At 44.0% G+C, this 18,729-nt stretch overlaps 1 protein-coding gene across 7 annotated transcripts in view; it reads left to right on the top strand.

The window, feature by feature from the left end:
• The window catches only part of specc1 (sperm antigen with calponin homology and coiled-coil domains 1), a 99,057-nt gene that overhangs the window by 76,124 nt on the left and 4,204 nt on the right, over nt 1-18,729 (top strand). For all 7 annotated transcript variants that reach the window (XM_079508288.1, XM_079508291.1, XM_079508287.1 and 4 more), the window contains one exon: nt 15,491-15,607. In XM_079508288.1, the coding sequence (XP_079364414.1) occupies nt 15,491-15,607 (117 nt within the window). The remainder of the gene's footprint in view (nt 1-15,490; nt 15,608-18,729) is intronic.

The following is an 18,729-nucleotide window of genomic DNA, read 5'->3' as shown; positions in this document are numbered from 1 at the left end:
TGGTCGCTGACTCGCTAGTCTTCCTGGTGTCCACACAGTGGTCGCTGACTCGCTAGTCTTCCTGGTGTCCACACAGTGGTCGCTGACTCGCTAGTCTTCCTGGTGTCCACAAAGTGGTCGCTGACTCGCTAGTCTTCCTGGTGTCCACACAGTGGTCGCTGACTCGCTAGTCTTCCTGGTGTCCACACAGTGGTCGCTGACTCGCTAGTCTTCCTGGTGTCCACACAGTGGTCGCTGACTCGCTAGTCTTCCTGGTGTCCACACAAACATGTATACAATAAAAACAGATAATTTAAATTTAAATCAGACAAGATCTAGTTATCAGCTAAAACTCTGCAGAGACAACAACGACCAATAATAACAAATGCAGTGTTTACACAAAAGAAAAAATACAATAAAGGACCCATCAATTTATGTTTAAGTAATTTTTTAAACCAAGATCTGCTTCTGGTTTGTCTCAGATTTAAAGGGAGCATATTCCTAAGAGCATAAGAGGGGCTAGCGCCCTTCAAAAATCAACAGTAAAATAAGAAACAAAAACAAACAACAACAAAAAGAGACACATCACAATAGAATAGAATACAAGATGCAGCAGCGTTAGCAGCAGACAGTGAATCAAAGCAGAGACCACAGAACTCCTAAACAGGATCAGAAGCCAAGTGGGACAAAAGTGGGACTTAAGGCGAGATTTAAAAGCTTCGACATTGGGGGCAAGTTTGATATGGGAGGAGTCTTATAATATAAAAACCCATGAAAGACTCAAATAAAACTATTTTCAAACACAAAGCATTCTGTAAGTATATAAGAGACTGTGTCCAAAGCTGATTAAAGATTATTGACAGACAGGCTGTGATTAAAATGGGTACTGCAGTAGGAATGTTATTGTTGTTATTGTGAGTTTTCATTTTGGCCAGAGATGCTTTGAGGCAGCGGTCTGATGGGAGTAGCTTAAATTACTCACTGTGACAGGTTCTTTAGAGCCTGACAGGAGAGCTATACCAGCCACCAGGATGAGAGGCCGGTATGGCGGTACACTGCTGTTAATATGTCCTGCCTGACATTAAAACCCTTCAGCGTCCTCAGAAGAAACATGCACTGTTGGGCCATCACATAAAGGCCAGGTGGTGGTCCAAGGTCTTGACTTGACTTGTCCAGCCTGAGTGGTCCAGATAGAGGGTGTGGGTGTCCGGTGCCTGTTTGGCTGGCACTCCTGACAACGCGGTTTGTTGGTCTTACTGATGCTCAGTTCCAGGGAGCTTTCCTTGAGCCAGAGGACATGGCTGCTGTGCTGTTTGATGACAAGAACCAAGTCAGAGATGCAAAGCCCACTTCAGTTCAGGTCAGCAGAGAGTCTCGTCTGGCCAGAGACCCATTCTCATCTGACAGTGTCAGTGTAATTATTCTCATGTATCAGGAATGCTATAAGAAGCTTTGGTTAATAGCTAGGAGCATGTCAGTTCATGGAACAATCAGTCCCTTTCTGACTGTGATTTGAGTTATTAGATACTAGTCCATTCAGGGATATATGAATGGAATAATATGACATATCCAATACCCTAAAATGGATTATATTTTTTTTAATGAAAAGAAATCTGTTGCAAATTATATATTGTCATCCAAACCCTGCATTCTTTTTTTTTTTTAACAATATATTTATTGCATTTTTCTTTTTTTGAACAAACAGACAATACAACAGAACAATACACAATACATAATACAGACAATACAATTACTTAAAAAAAACAAAAACAAAACAAACATACATATAAATACAGTATATTAAAATAAAATAAGGGCACTTAGACTGGTAACAACAACAAGACCAAATAGCTGCATAGAGTACAATTAAACATTTTCAGTTTCCACCATTAAATAAGACAAATCATTAACCGTAATATACTGGATAAACCGTCCCCATATCTTATCAAACATCTCTTGTTTATTTTTCAGAGTATACGTGATTCTTTCCAGAGGAAGACACAATGACAGCTCCCTAAACCAAACCCTGCATTTTAGAAGATACCATTTATTTTGTTAGCTTAGCCTTGACTGCACATGACTTGAATGCTATGATGTAATTTATAATTTGGCATTTAGCAGACACTCTTAATCCAGAGCGATTTACAGTAAGCAGGAACAATACAATGTGCAATGTTGAGTACAGGGCTACAGGCCTACCAAAGTGTGCCTGCATTATTGGTATTGATGGTAATGGTATCTGTTAGCATTAGCCTGATTGAGGCAACATTTATGTGGATGGATAACAGAATACATGTTTTTAAGTGGTGCAACCACTTCCTTAAGTGACTATGTGTGTGGGTGGGTGTGTGGGTGGGTGTGTGGGTGTGTCTGAGCACGAAAACAGCATGGTTGTTTTTCACCACCTGTGCGCAACACACACACAAACACACGCACATATTAACTGTAGGCCTATGGTGATTTCGGATGTGTACAGTACAGTACAGTACAGTACAGTACAGTACAGTACAGTACAGTACAGTACAGTACAGTACAGTACAGTACAGTACAGTACAGTACAGTACAGTACTACTGTCATTTCTTAACCGTTTCGGACGCGGGGCGGCTCGCCGGAATCGGGCCGGCACCCTGGGTGCGTTCCTGTGGGTCTGGAACTCCCCCCCCCCCCCCCCAACATGGAGTTGCACCACTCACTTCACACGGGTGTGATTTTTTATGGTTTATATAAACAAAGAAATCAATCGTTAATATTTAATTATAGTAATCGATTTTCATTTTGGACACTTACACATCCCTAGTGTCTAGGTGAGCATGTTTGTGTGTACTGTATGATACTATAGTATAGTGAGCAGTACATTTGCTTCCATGTTTTTCAGAAAGAGCCGCAGTGAGCGTGACACATGCAGGAACAGTTGTGGCCACAGGCCCTCGTGATGCTCACTGCCTGCCGTGGGGAAAAGGTTACCGTCGGGGATGCATCAGGCACAATGAGCTTTAATACGCTCAGACCTGGAACGCATCTAAGCTTTTAACCTATTTAACCAGTATTTTAAACTTTAGCTGTTGAAAAATAGCAGATCTACAAGCTCAAAGTGTGGCACCGAGTGCCACGCTACGAGCCTTTAGATCTGCTATTTTTGAAAAATTGTGAAAATGTGGCGCAAATCTTTGAATATATATTATTTCACAGCAAACGTTTTTAACTCAAATCTTTGCTTCTGTAAGGTCCCTGGAACAAAATATTTTAGAATGGGGGTCGATCATTTTTGGGGTCCTTGACATGAAATAGTTTTAGCACCACTGATATAGAAACATAGGTTTTTCAGAAAACTGTCGTGATTTAGATCAGAAGACATTTGTAGAATCTGGTCTCAGGTCTCAATGCGTTAATACGCTCATCAGAAAGGTCAGCCTGATACAGTGCCACGAGGCCCTGTCCAGGAGGAAGCCACTAATTACAGGCGTAATGTCTGGAGAGTGACTGGCCCTGTCACACAGCTAGCTCTAGACTGAGGCAGGGAAGATAATGATCCTGCCCAAATAGGACAACCACCTTAGGGCCGCTTTCTCTCTTGTCTTTTCATTTCTCTCTCTCTCGTTGGTTCTGCTTTGATGAAGGTTAGGGAGGTTTTTGTATTAACGCTGCATCCACATGCAGTTTGCTGTCACTTTCATTTTATTCTAGCCGCGCTAAGGTCAAGGACGTAATTCATCATTGTTCCACTAACTGGATTGTTAGTATAAACGTTAATGTTATACTGTAATTTAGGCCTTGCCTTTTTCAGGGTATTATGGAGCATGTGCCATGTGCGTAAATGTGTATATGACGACCCCATATTCAGCTTTATGTGGTTCAAATGGGGTGTCTTGTCATTTGTATCTGCCCATGTGGAGATATGGTCATTCTGTGGAGATGGTTCATGGTGGACAGGGAGTGGTCAGCCCTTGATGATAGTTTTTCTAAGATATTTTGTATGGCTTTTTTGCCTTTATTTGATAGGGTACAGTAATGTGATAGGAAAGGGGGAGAGATGGGGGGAAGTCATGCGGCAAAGCCCGACAGGCTCGGGACTCGAACCCGCGGCACGCCGTGTGGGGTGCTAAAACAGTCATACTGTCTGGAGCACGGAAGCTCTGATCATGAGCAAGCGATGAAGTGGAAGTGAAGCCTCTTCCCCACTTCCGTTTCGTTTTTACAGTCACGCAAATGTACTGTATCCTAATATAAATCGAAATCATTTAAGCACATATAGCTTGCTGCTTAGCAGAAATTGATAATTTTAAAATATTTTTGTGAATGGAAATGCCAGCTTAATATTGAGTTGAACAGCATTGACAGTGTTTTATTGCATTTTAGCTACAGCAGTCAATAAACACAATAACAAAATATACAGTTGCACAACAGTAGCAGCGCTGCTACAAAATAACAAAGAGAGCGGATGTTTGGGTCTGACAAGTCCTGAAAAAGATGTGCTGTGGGGGCGCCCGCTGGCTGAGTGGTCCAGACGCATGCCACATATACTGTAGGCTCTGGCCTGACAGCACGTTGCGTGTTCGAGTCCTGTTCATGACGACCTTTGCTGCATGTCTCTCCCCTTCTCTCTCTCCCTCTTTCCTGTCAATCTTCATTTGAAACTATCAATGAAGGCAGAAAAGCCAAAAACAAATTAAAAAAAATAAAGAAAGATGCGCTGTGATTGGCCAGTAGTCACTTGATTGGCAGCGTAGCGTAGCGTTCTGCCCCAGCGTTGCGCAGCGTTCCACCCAAGCCCAGTAAGGCTATCCTACGTTGAAGATGCCACTACCTACTGGCGAAATGTGGAATTGCAGCAGTTTAATGGAAGTGGACAGACGTTCATGATGTCACGTGCGTAAGCCCGGACCTCAAAATTGAGGTCCAGGGCTAGGCTAGGCTAAACTTCCACTCGCTCAAGCCATTGAGTTATAATTATACTTCTGGAAGTCTTCCGGGTGCTTCAAAACACCACTGAGCAACTTCCACTGAAATGAATAGCGGGGGGGGGGGGGGGGGGGGGGGGGGGGGGGGGGGGGGGGGGCGGCGCTAACGCTCCAGTTCGGTCTCTATCCTTCTTTATACTCTATGGTTCCGCCCCAGAGTGTAAATTGTTCCGCCCTCCCGTCGACACACATGACTCCAACCATTGAGGCATCTATTTTTAATATCTATGTTTTCCTCCGTTTCCATTTCCTGTATTACTCCTTGAGAGGTTTGCATGCGCTAGCTTTCCAGGCTAGCGTGTGACCTGTCGGTGCCTGGGATTAGTGAGACACAGAACACACACGGTAAGTATAATTCACAAGCAGGTGCACAGGTAGGCAGGTGCACTGTATCTTCCTTCGATAACTCTGCCCAGGCTGTCTTCTCTCTCTCTGTCTCACTCGCTCTCCGCGGAGTCTTACGTTGGGCGACGTTTCCCCAGAGAGACACCACATACCCCACCCCTTAAATTTCCGCTAGGGGCGGAAACTTCATACCGTCTGGACAGCGCATCAGCGTGTGGAATGCTCCTCCCCGGCCGATGCTCCACCTTGAACTTGTAGTCCTGGAGCTCCAGGAATCACGTGATCGTCTTTGTTGGTTGACATTCACTTCAAGGGTGCGTGGTCACTGGTTGGTGATGAGCGTGAGCAATCTTCCCCAGAGGTAGTATCAAAGATAAGTATAATTCACAATATCAGATAGAATGGGATGTGAATTAAAGTGTCGTCTCGCGTACCGCCCAACTTTGCTCGCCCTTGTTCCTCCTCCGCCGGAGAGTCGTCTCACAATGAGACGGAGAGAAGTGGCTTTTATAGTGTTTGCTCCAGCGGGGCGGTTCCACACAGGTGTGGCGTAATCAAGCTGATCAAGCAGGTGCACAGGTACGTACCTTCCTTCTATAACTCTGCCCAGGCTGTGACACAGTCTTCTCTCGCTGTCTCACACGCTCTCTGGACGGAGTTTTACCTGTTGGGCGGCGTTTCCCCAGCGACACACCACAAGGTACATAAGAGTAAAACTTATTTTTGTTTGGCTTCCTTCAGACAATGCAGCAGCATAGATAACAACAAACAGCAACAATGGCAAAAGATAGGATAAATAAGTATAGTGTAAAAAAGAGCAAAAAATTAGTATCATCACATGTACATGTGCATATATTTTCCTGTAGAAACAAAGTTAGGTGGATCTTTGTGGACGTCACAGTAGGCTGCTGTAGGGAATAGGGGGGTAGGGAATTTATTTTCCCTGGTGCACTCTGGTTCCTATCAGTTCATTCATTTCACTGATTGTTCGGGGAAAGAAGCTTTTTTTGCAGTCTATTTCCAGTAGCTTTGAGACTCTAAATCATTTTCCGTGCGGCAGCATCTCAAACAGTCTGCGGTTGGGATGTCTTGAATCCTTCATGATTCCGCGAACTTTCTCCACTCCTCACATATGTGGGTGTTTCTACCTCTGAGCCCTAAGCTGGCCACTGGAGGGCATTCCCAGAACATACCGAATGTCAATATAATTAGCCTTTAGCCTATCTGAAGTATAACTATGTATTAGCACAGATAACTTGTGATTCAAGTGCCAAATAACATGGATTTCAATGATTTTAAGTTAAATAAATGGCAATGTTGCTGTAGCGTCCTGTTCAAGCAGTCATGTTCCTCTGTGTCCTCTTCTCGGGTGGTCTCAGAGTTATGAGTCCCCCCCCCCCACACACACACACACACTCCCCTCCACAGTACTTGCTCACAGGCACGTACCCCATGGTAACCAATCTAATGAACTAACCCTAACGCTGAGAGATCTTAAGTGGCTTGTAGAGAATCTATAATCTCACATGGTCATATGTACAGTACCGCACCACTGAGCTTGACACAGACAACCAAACCTTAACCTTGATGTCAAATCACCAATGAACACCTCCATCGGTATAATATTCCCCAGTAGTAGTCTTTAGTTTACTATGTCATCGCTGTCTTCAAAACATTCGCTATGATTCCCTGCTGTATTTTCATCAGGTTCTTTGAAGTCTGTATTTAGCATTTGCTTCCGGTTTGCACTTTTGTTTTCCCTCCAACTTCAATTAGCGATAAAAGCAAAACAAAAATAAATTTGCCGTTTGTTCTGGATGAGAACAATACGGAAAGGATTGAGCACAGCTCATCCGGCCATGTCTGGGAAAGAAACACACACACACACACACACACACACACACACACACACACACACACACACACACACACACACACACACACACACACACATGCACAGGATTGGACCCCCAGCTGTGAGAGGAATGGAGGTCTGGGTCACAATTCACAAAAGAGGAAGGGGGAAGCTGTAGACATTACTTTAACTTGTAATAATGTGAGGCTGAATGAAAGCCGTGTGAGGGCTGAGGGGGTGCTGCTGGCTACAGGATGTATGCTCAACATAGTTCACTTCAGAAGGTTATAGGTTGGAGTGGGCAGTGGCGTGCACAGACATTTAGAGGGGCAGGTGCTCAAGTTAAAAAAGGGCACCTTGTGCAGCGCGTGGAACCGGCCGGTTGCCTTAATCCATTTTGGTCGGGAACCCCTTTTGGTGTTAGCATTATGTTATGCTTTAGCTATTGAAAAATAGCAGATCTACAAGCTCATAGCGCGCCACCGAGTGGCGCGCTATGAACTTGTAGGTCTGCTATTTTTGAAAAAGAAAAAAAAAGAAAGAAAAAAAACGTTTTTTTTCCCTTTTTTTTCAAAGGGGCACATTGCCAAAAGGGCAGGGGGTGCTCTAGCACCCCCTAGTGTCTATCTGTGCACGCCACTGGGAGTGGGCAACACTGAGGTGCTGCTGGCTACAGGATGTATGCTCAACATAGTTCACTTCAGAAGGTTATAGGTTGGAGTGGGCAACACTGAGGTGCTGCTGGCTACAGGATGTATGCTCAACATAGTTCACTTCAGAAGGTTATAGGTTGGAGTGGGCAACACTGAGGTGCTGCTGGCTACAGGATGTATGGTCAACATAGTTCACTTCAGAAGGTCATAGGTTGGAGTGGGCAACACTGAGGTGCTGCTGGCTACAGGATGTATGCTCATCATAGTTCACTTCAGAAGGTTATAGGTTGGAGTGGGCAACACTGAGGTGCTGCTGGCTACAGGATGTATGCTCAACATAGTTCACTTCAGAAGGTTATAGGTTGGAGTGGGCAACACTGAGGTGCTGCTGGCTACAGGATGTATGCTCAACATAGTTCACTTCAGAAGGTTATAGGTTGGAGTGGGCAACACTGAGGTGCTGCTGGCTACAGGATGTATGCTCAACATAGTTCACTTCAGAAGGTTATAGGTTGGAGTGGGCAACACTGAGGTGCTGCTGGCTACAGGATGTATGCTCAACATAGTTCACTTCAGAAGGTTATAGGTTGGAGTGGGCAACACTGAGGTGCTGCTGGCTACAGGATGTATGCTCAACATAGTTCACTTCAGAAGGTTATAGGTTGGAGTGGGCAACACTGAGGTGCTGCTGGCTACAGGATGTATGCTCAACATCAGTGGCGTGCACAGATAGACACTAGGGGGTGTCTATCTGACACCCCCTAGTGTCAGATAGACACATTGCCCTTTTGGCAATGTGCCCTTTTGAAAAAAAAAGAAGAAAAAACTTTTTTTTTTCTACTTTTTTTTTGATTTTTCAAAAATAGCAGACCTGCAAGTTCATAGCGCGCCACTCGGTGGCGCGCTATGAGCTTGTAGATCTGCTATTTTTCAATAGCTAAAGCATAACATAATGCTAACACCAAAAGGGGTTCCCGCCCAAAATGGATTAAGGCAACCGGCCGGTTCCACGCGCTGCACAAGGTGCCCTTTTTTAACTTGAGCACCTGCCCCTCTAAATGTCTGTGCACGCCACTGCTCAACATAGTTCACTTCAGAAGGTTATAGGTTGGAGTGGGCAACACTGAGGTGCTGCTGGCTACAGGATGTATGCTCAACATAGTTCACTTCAGAAGGTTATAGGTTGGAGTGGGCAACACTGAGGTGCTGCTGGCTACAGGATGTATGCTCAACATAGTTCACTTCAGAAGGTTATAGGTTGGAGTGGGCAACACTGAGGTGCTGCTGGCTACAGGATGTATGCTCAACATAGTTCACTTCAGAAGGTTATAGGTTGGAGTGGGCAACACTGAGGTAAAGTACAGTATGACAGATAATCTCTTCCTGCAACAATGACAGTCAAAGGTGGTGAATGTTCAATCACCCCAAACCGTTCCCAACGCCAATATAACCTCACTTCTCTTTAATCGCCACTTTCCTAATCTTTGCGTCTTTCTAACAGGGGAATCTCGTACCGTACCCACCAAAGAGATTAATGATTTTTAATCATCCCCAGGCCTATAGATCTAACCTATTACACCAACAGTGCGTACCATACGTATTTACAGTAAGTGCTCTTTGAGCCCTGACTCTCCACCTTTATCCACCTGGGTGTGGGGAGCGTGAGGGTTGAATGACTGTACAGCACAGCAAAATCCTTAATGTTATCCATATATTTATCCAGTTGTATACAGTGTCAAAATAAAAAAGCAAGTCTTTTGCACACCTACAAAGGCTACAGGTGCGTAGCAGAACCCCAGACAACGTACTAAAAAACACACTCGTCTGAAGTGAGGGGTGCCTTTTCTGCTTTTGTAATTTGTACGCCACGGGGGTCCATAGACTTGGCTGCTAAATGATGAGGTGACAGACGTCACGGGGGTCCATAGACTTGGCTGCTAAATGATGAGGTGACAGACGTCACGGGGGTCCATAGACTTGGCTGCTAAATGATGAGGTGACAGACGTCACGGGGGTCCATAGACTTGGCTGCTAAATGATGAGGTGACAGACGTCACGGGGGTCCATAGACTGTAATTTGTACGTCACGGGGGTCCATAGACTTGGCTGCTAAATGATGAGGTGACAGACGTCACGGGGGTCCATAGACTGTAATTTGTACGTCACGGGGGTCCATAGACTTGGCTGCTAAATGATGAGGTGACAGACAAGAATATGGGATGGGATCTCAGAGTGTACAAATATGTAACCAGAAGGACCCTTACAGGTTATATTTGTATACTCTGAAGAGAGGAAAAAACTACATGCAGAGAGAGTTCCACAAGGATTAATTCTATGGTCACTACTATTCAATATTTACATGATTCAGTAGACTTGACCACTGTAACGGCGTCTTTACAAGTCTCACAAAAAAAAGACTGCAGTTGATATAAAATGCTGCTGCCCGAGTCCTTACTAATACAAAGTCACAGCCCTGTCCCGATACCAATAACGACTGATATGTGGTGCATCCCGATAGGAATTATTAGCATCCATTGTCCATATCTAAAATGTTACATAAAAAAGCAGTTTATGGTTGTTAATATTTTGCCACCTGAATGATCGTACTGACAGGACATTGTAGTGGAGTGCAGCAATACAAAGCTACTGGTGATGTTGGGCCTGTTCAGTCCAGTGTGTTTGAGTGAAGAGGGCTGTACAGCATGTACATATACTGTAGCACTGAATGTGTTTTGTTTGCTGCTGAAAGTTTCCCACTCACTCTCACTCTTAATTAAATCATCAGGGTTATCACAGATCTTATCTGCTTTCCGTATGGCGACAGATCAAAGCAAATGTAGATAAATCAACTCAATGTTCCCCCACTCTCCCTGTTGAAGTACATGATATGAGTGTAATTTTACCCTTCTCTCTCTCACTCTCTCTCTCTCTCTCACTCTGTTTCTGTCTCGAGTCTCTCTCTCTCACTGCCCCCTTCTCTCCCTCTTTCTCCATGGGTCTCTAAAAAGCGAGTGGATAGGTCTTTTGTGCAGAGACACTTCCTGTCGCTTGATGCTGTGTTTGCTTTTCTGAGCCGGCTCCCAGAGAGCTGCTGTTGTCCACTGCTGTTTTAGCATTCATGTCTCTCTCTCTCTCTCTCCGTCTCTCCCTTTTCCCTTTCCCTCTCCCTTCTCCTAACTCCCCTCCTCTTCTCCTCTTCGACCCTCACCCAACCCGAGCAGCTGTGGACGGCACGCACGCACGCACGCACGCACGCACGCACGCACGCACGCACGCACGCACGCACGCACACACACACACACACACACACACACACACACACACACACACACCCCTCTGTTACCCTTTAATCATTTGTCATTGTCCATGTCAGTCTGACATGTCTAGAGTCCAACTGTGTGCGTGCGCGCGCGTCATTCTGTACATGCATCCAGCCCCATCCCAGGGCTGCTGCTGAGCCAGCTATAGAGCGGAGGGGGGGAGTTATGAAAAGAATGTGGTCTGACATGACTGCACATGCAGGTCTGCCTTGCAGTCATAACAAATAGCGCAGCTTGCCAGCCTGCACTGCCTCGAATGCCTGCTTTATACCGTACTTGGAAAATATCCGATCTACAAGCTTACAACGTACCGCGGCACATTTGGTTATGAGATTGTAGTTCAGTCCAGTACCTCTATTTTGCAACTATTTCAGGATGAACATGATGTCTTCTATTTTGTTGTCTTTCCCTTTATCAAATCACTTACTTGTAACACACAGTCTGTCAGTCATGACTCATATCTTCCAGCCACATCTACAAATGTATGTATAAAGTACGTAGCTATGTACAATATACAGTATATCTGTATATGCAGCTGTATGAGCTTGATAAACTTCAGTCGTGACTCGTGTGAGACTGCCTGGTGTCATCTTCCTGTTGCTTGCCTGCAACAGAGAAGTCATTCAATTGAATCATCACTCACCACCCGTAAGGAAAACTTTTAGGTCTTAATTCACGACAATGTCCGCTGTGGCATCGTCGAGATGAAGTAGCTTCTCCTTCAGTCTGTCATCACTACAGTGACACACACACACACACACACACACACACACACACACACACACACACACACACACACAGAGGACGTGCAGTGATGCATGATCTATCTATAATCTACTCTTGCGGTAGAAAGAGGACAAACTGAGAGGGGTGTGGCACTCTGCAGTAATACATCTAGCCTCCAATCATTCCAGCATGATCAAGCTGTCATATTGATTTACTCGTTGCCATGGACACGATGAGGCATGTAACGCAATTACGTGTGTGTGTGTGTGTGTGTGTGTGTGTGTGTGTGTGTGTGTGTGTGTGTGTGTGTGTGTGTGTGTGTGTGTGTGTGTGTGTTGTCGTTGCATGTGCCTATGGCATCTTAGAGGGTCCTTCATGTATCACCTGTAATATTCTGAGCATATTTCTAGATACACGTTTTTTGACTGATGCTATCTGGTATCAGTGCTTGATACTTTTTGAGGCACTTGCCCTTCGGAAATTGCCCAGTCCAGGCACAAAAGTCACTTGTCCGGAGCACGGGCAAAAACACATACCTTTGAAATCAACTAACTGTAAGTTGGTTTTGGTGAATACATGAATATTATCTGAATATTCTCAGTTTACAAGTTAATAGCCCTAGAATGTATTGTTGTTCATGTATTCCAAATACACAGCCAAATCGGTCCTATCCGTTAATTATTGGGTGAGTGCACATGCAGTGCTGCAAGTTTAAATGTTGACGAGGTCAATCTGCTAACTGCGTGGATAGGACAGATCTATGGGAGTGTATTTGGAATACATGAAATGTATGTAAGATCACATACATCAGGGGTGGGCAACTTTGACGATGGAGAGGGCCACTGTATTTCCACTCTCATTCCAGAGGGCCACATTGCATATTTTCAGCTATTTTTTAATTGAAATCCTGAAAAGTAACCTTTTTATTTAATTTCAAATGCATCATTTAGTTATAGTCATGTTAACTTTATGAAATAAATACAAGTACATTGGACATAAAATAGACAACATTTTAGTCATTAAGTCTACATATATAGACTGAACTAATTCAAGCGGGTCATGTGTGCATGTTTGGAATTGTAACAGCTGAAATCAATATATCAGTATTCTGATATTAACCTGCGGGCCGCATTAAGTGATGGTGGGGGCCGCATGTGGCCCCCGGGCCACTTGCCCAGTATCTATATATACAAGTGAGAAGTTGTACCCAACACATGGACAAGGGACCCAAAGTCAACAGCTACGTCATGCCGAGACCACCCTACTCACTACTGCAACGCCGACCTGTTTTCCCATTGGCTACTGTTGCTAATTTGTTGCCACGTCTATGAAAACAAGCCCAGAAAAAATGCCATTCAACACGCTACTTACACACACTTCCACTCGCTTACAATACGTGGACCTGGCAACACTACACCACCCCCCACCACGTGACCCACAAGTTTTTATGTTACGTTTCTGACTTCCGAATGCACCACCGGAAGTTACACACTACACACACACACACACATTACAAGAACAAGACGAACACTACACACACACACACACACGGGCCACGGACCACTGTTGCCAGGTCTATGAAAACAGGCACAGAAACAAGAAAACAGGCCCAGAAACAAAGCCTTTCACCACGCTACTTACACACACTACAACTCGCTTACAATACGCGAACCTGGCAACATTGTACGCCGTCAGTGGAGTACAGTACAGTGGAGTAAAGTACAGTGGAGTACAGTACAGTACAGTACAGTACAGTGGAGTACAGTACAGTGGGGTACAGTACAGTACAGTACAGTACAGTACAGTACAGTACAGTACAGTACAGTACAGTACAGTACAGTACAGTACAGTACAGTACAGTACAGTACAGTACAGTGGAGCACAGTACAGCACAGTACAGTACAGTGGAGTATAGTACAGTGGAGTACAGCACAGTGGAGTACAGCACAGTGGAGACAGTACAGTACAGTGGAGTACAGTATACTATTCCCGCTAGGTTGCAACATTTACGACATCCAATCAACTTGGTATATAGAAACATTGCCACTTGCCATTCTTACACACTACACACACACACACACATTACAAGAACAAGACGAACACTACACACACACACACACGGGCCACGGACCACTGTTGCCAGGTCTATGAAAACAGGCACAGAAACAAGAAAACAGGCCCAGAAACAAAGCCTTTCACCACGCTACTTACACACACTACAACTCGCTTACAATATGCGAACCTGGCAACATTGTACGCCGTCAGTGGAGTACAGTACAGTGGAGTAAAGTACAGTGGAGTACAGTACAGTACAGTACAGTACAGTACAGTACAGTACAGTGGAGTACAGTACAGTACAGTACAGTGGGGTACAGTAGAGTAGAGTAGAGTAGAGTAGAGTACAGTACAGTACAGTACAGTACAGTACAGTACAGTACAGTACAGTACAGTACAGTACAGTACAGTACAGTACAGTGGAGTATACTGTACAGTACAGTACAGTACAGTACAGTGGAGCACAGTACAGTACAGTGGAGTATAATACAGCACAGTGGAGTACAGCACAGTGGAGTACAGCACAGTGGAGTACAGCACAGTGGAGTACAGCACAGTACAGTGGAGTATAATACAGCACAGTGGAGTACAGCACAGTGGAGTACAGCACAGTGGAGTACAGCACAGTGGAGTACAGCACAGTGGAGACAGTACAGTACAGTGGAGTACAGTATACTATTCCCGCTAGGTTGCCACATTTACGACATCCAAAATAAAAACAAGCAAAACAAACAATAGGGCCACTCAGCCAGGTTGACAAGTTTGCGCTTTCGAAGCAACTGGATATATGAAAACATCATGGTGGCCATGTTTGCTTTTCCAAGTAAAAAAACCAAACAAAAAAACAGTATTGAGTATCGCCCTTCCGCTATTGCCTTCTTCCATTTGCGACGCGTGGCGCTAGGATGAGCGGGCCGAAGGCCCGCGAAATTCTAGTGACATACATTCTAGGCCAACAAGTTAACAGAAGGCCATCGATCGGCATGCATACTTTCTCAATAGGCAATCAAATAAATTATTCAGCAAATAGACCTCTAAGGTCTATTTGCTGAATAATTTATTTGATTTTAAAATGTTTTCATGTAATCATCGAGCCATAAGATTGCTTGCTTGTTTAGCTCACAGAAAGACGTTATGATGGCCAGTAGCCGATTGAAATAAATAAATAAGTGAGTTTTTCCCATTGAAAGTAAAGAAACAAGCCACAGAATAACACAAGGTTAGGTTTTCCTAAAACTGAATGGCGGACAACAATATTGGAAAGGTGATTATTAGGAAAGCCAGACAAAATTGTTGGCTGCTAGGATAGAGCGACACAGAAAAAGTGAAACCAAGAGTCACTTGTCCAACGGACAAGTACATTTTTAATGTTCTTGTCCGGAAAGATCTATTAGTTGTCAACAGGACATTAAGCCCTGCGGTATGTACATGATGCTCACAGTCACGGTCAAAATTACAAATTGCATAGTCATATGCATACGTACCGCATGTGTATGACTGCAAATGGCATGCAATCTTTTCTACTTGTAACTGTAACTATCACTCTTTGCTGCCCTACTCTCTTTGCCTATCCCTTATGTGTGTAATTCTCTCCACAGAATATTGATGTGACCAACTTCAGCAGCAGCTGGAGCGATGGCCTGGCATTCTGCGCTCTGCTCCACACCTACTTACCTGCTCACATTCCCTACCAGGAACTCATCAGTCAAGACAAGGTAACAAATGAAACTCACTTTCTTGTTTTTATTAATGTGTCATCATGCATAACAGGCAGCAGAGCTTTTGTATTGTTGTTAAAGTGTATAGGCTGACCTGATCTCAGTATTACAGCAATATACTGTACTGACACTGTATGGATCACCTACCCAGCTTGAGCCTGTGGCTCAACCACACACACACACACACACACACACACACACACACACACACACACACACACACACACACACACACACACACACACACACACACACACGGTTCAACTCCACACAGTCACTGCATGCACACCCACACACATCCTCTTTCCATAATGCATTTGCATGTATTTTCTTTTAACCACCTAAAGTACTCAGTCTGTCTGTAGCCACAGACAGACAGATTTTGAGTTCAGCCATGTTTCATACACACTTTCTCACGCTTTCTGGCAGTGTCATAGCTACGCATCCCCTTGTGGTGGGACATCTCCCTTGTGGTGTCATGGGTCACTGTGAAATTATAGAGCACGTAATATTGTAAGTCAGACACACATATTACACTGAGGTCAAGACAACACTTTTTCATTACTGTTTATTTAACCCCCTCAAACTATGCATGAAATATGAGGTCATGTTAATAATAAATCGAAGATATGGTCCTAGCTAGCCACACATGTAGACTCATAGTATTGTGTTACACCCTGGTTCAACAAGTTTAATAGTTTTCATCTGTGAAGTTGTATTGTATTGTGTAATAATAAAACCTTCTTCTGGTGCAAGGTAAGGACAAGTTAGACGCATTGTGAGAGAACTATTAAAATGTTAGAGGAACCTCACATTTAACTTTCTTCTTTCATGCATTAGAAGGGAAAGGAACTTTATGGCTGGTATATTATTGTCTCATTAGTCACTGTCGTACAGTTCTCCCAAATAGTGCGTGTTTTGGTTCGCAATAAAATGTGTCTACAAACACAGTGTAGCGTCTCAGGGTGTGTCATTGGATAATAAGGACTTTACAGAATGCCTCACGACATTAAAGTGACACACTCTAACATGTATTGTTTATTGTTGTGTTATTGTCTCCACCAGGCCGAAGGCATGGGGAGAGAGTATGTTTGCATGTGTTATTGAGTTGGGAAATGGGTTACAGCTTTATTGTGATTAATCTTGCATTGTGTTTTATTTATCCTTTGTTGTGTGTAAACTGGTTACAAACTAGGGTACTAATTTGACTCGTTATTGTAATAGATTTTAATAACAGCAAGCCAAGGCCCTTCTGTCATATCTTTAGCTATTTCAGCAGCTACATCAGTGGTCGAGGCAGCACTAATCAGGCTGGCTGCTAGTGTGCATGCTAGTAGTGTATTCCATGACTCCGTGGCTCATGAGATGTGAAGGTTTGTCGTTCAAGATCACTGTTAAGAACACTCTCTGTGGCTCAAGAGGTGTGTCATGGGTTTTATAAACCGAAGGTTTATGATTCAAAACTCCTAAAGAACATTTTCGCTCTACATCCATTATTGTATTGTATATTTGTCTGTCATTAAATGTTTCGATGAATTGAGTATAAAGGACCGCAGTGGAAACAAGCTATAGTGTTTTCTTGGGTCTAAATCCTCTTAACAGACCTTGCATTGAACTGTACTCTCCAGTGCTTGTCTTTGCAGACTGTTAATAAAGTATTCAATCAATCAATCAATCAATCAATCAATCAATCATTCTCAGTAGAAATGGCCCAGGCCTCAAGCTCAAAACCAAGAAAACAAAGGTATTGGCATTTAACACAGAGGACAAAACCATTGCTACTACAGACTCGAGGTAGTCGAGGACTTCAAATATCTTGCTGCCTGGACAGAACAGGATCTGAAGGTCTGGAGGGCCCTTGCCTGGAATGCCCTGCATGGGATGACATGGACGCTCACAGTACAGGCCCTGGATGGCGTCTAGCCGTCTACACAAGAATGCTACAAATGGCACTTGGTGTCACACAGGCAGACCACATCAGAAACTTGGGCCTGGGGCCTCCAACGGTTCACAGACCTGGTTTCATTGTGAACAAGCAGATTACAGTACTACCTGGCCAGGTGAAAACAAACGCCACCCTGGCTATTAGCATTTGAATGCTTGATCTGAGGGATGACCGGCAACCCCCCGCCCCAGGACTGGCCGAGCATGCCCAGGGGCGGGGGGGGAGGTGTTAGGAATGTAGAAAATCCCCTAAAATCATCAAGGGGGCTCGAGCCCCGCCGCCCCTTGATTATACAAAATAGATAGTAAAACACATTCTACTTTCATTTTGCTTTGGAATGTTAAAGTGAACTAGATACCTCTGGATACAGAGGAGAATCTGTAGAAAGGCTCCAGGCTTGCATTTTTCTTGACAAATTCACAAACAATTTAGTCTTTCAAATCCTCCAAACACCATCAAAAGATTCACCATCTCTACAGGTCCCATACTTCCCTACAGTAGTACATGAGCCTGAGACCAGTGCAACATATGTCTTACTGTTGACGGACCTATCATAATGAATATGTAAATACAGCAGTAAACAGGATCAGGCAGAGAAATGGACAAACAACACAGTTCCTATCTCATGTGTAACATTACGCTGATGACAGAGACATTGTGGAGCCCATATCTGTGAATAATTCAGCAGGACCATGTTGGCATAAATAACTCTTTGAGTGACTTTGCTGGGGGAACACTCTGATAGCAAATAATATCTAGCCTGTTCCCAGTATATTCTCTTCAATCCATATTAACCATTGGTGTCATTGTTTTCCCTTACCACTGTAAAGCATGAAATAGCAGGGCTAAAAGAGACAGTTTAATTGTAAGTATTGGCAATGTTCCCTCAAGTAAAGCCATATAGCCATGATTAAATTAATGAGCATTCATATTTTGTTGAAATACAAAAATGTATTAGAGACAGAATACAATGTGACAGAATAAAAACTTGACAAGACGCCAACATGCTGATGCCAACTACGTAGGGACTACTACATACAGTAGGTTAGAGTCTAACCGGGCTAGTCCACACCATACCAGAGCCATAGAGTATAGACAGAGTTGCGACATTGACTGGGGCAGAAAACAGCCCGGTCACGTGGTTCATGTACTCGCACGAGCCCATAGACTCCAA

Source organism: Electrona antarctica, assembly GCF_951216825.1.
Source record: "Electrona antarctica genome assembly, chromosome: 8".
Lineage (NCBI taxonomy): Eukaryota > Metazoa > Chordata > Actinopteri > Myctophiformes > Myctophidae > Electrona > Electrona antarctica.
Note: the sequence above shows the minus strand (reverse complement) of the source record. Positions and strands in the feature narration are given on the sequence as shown.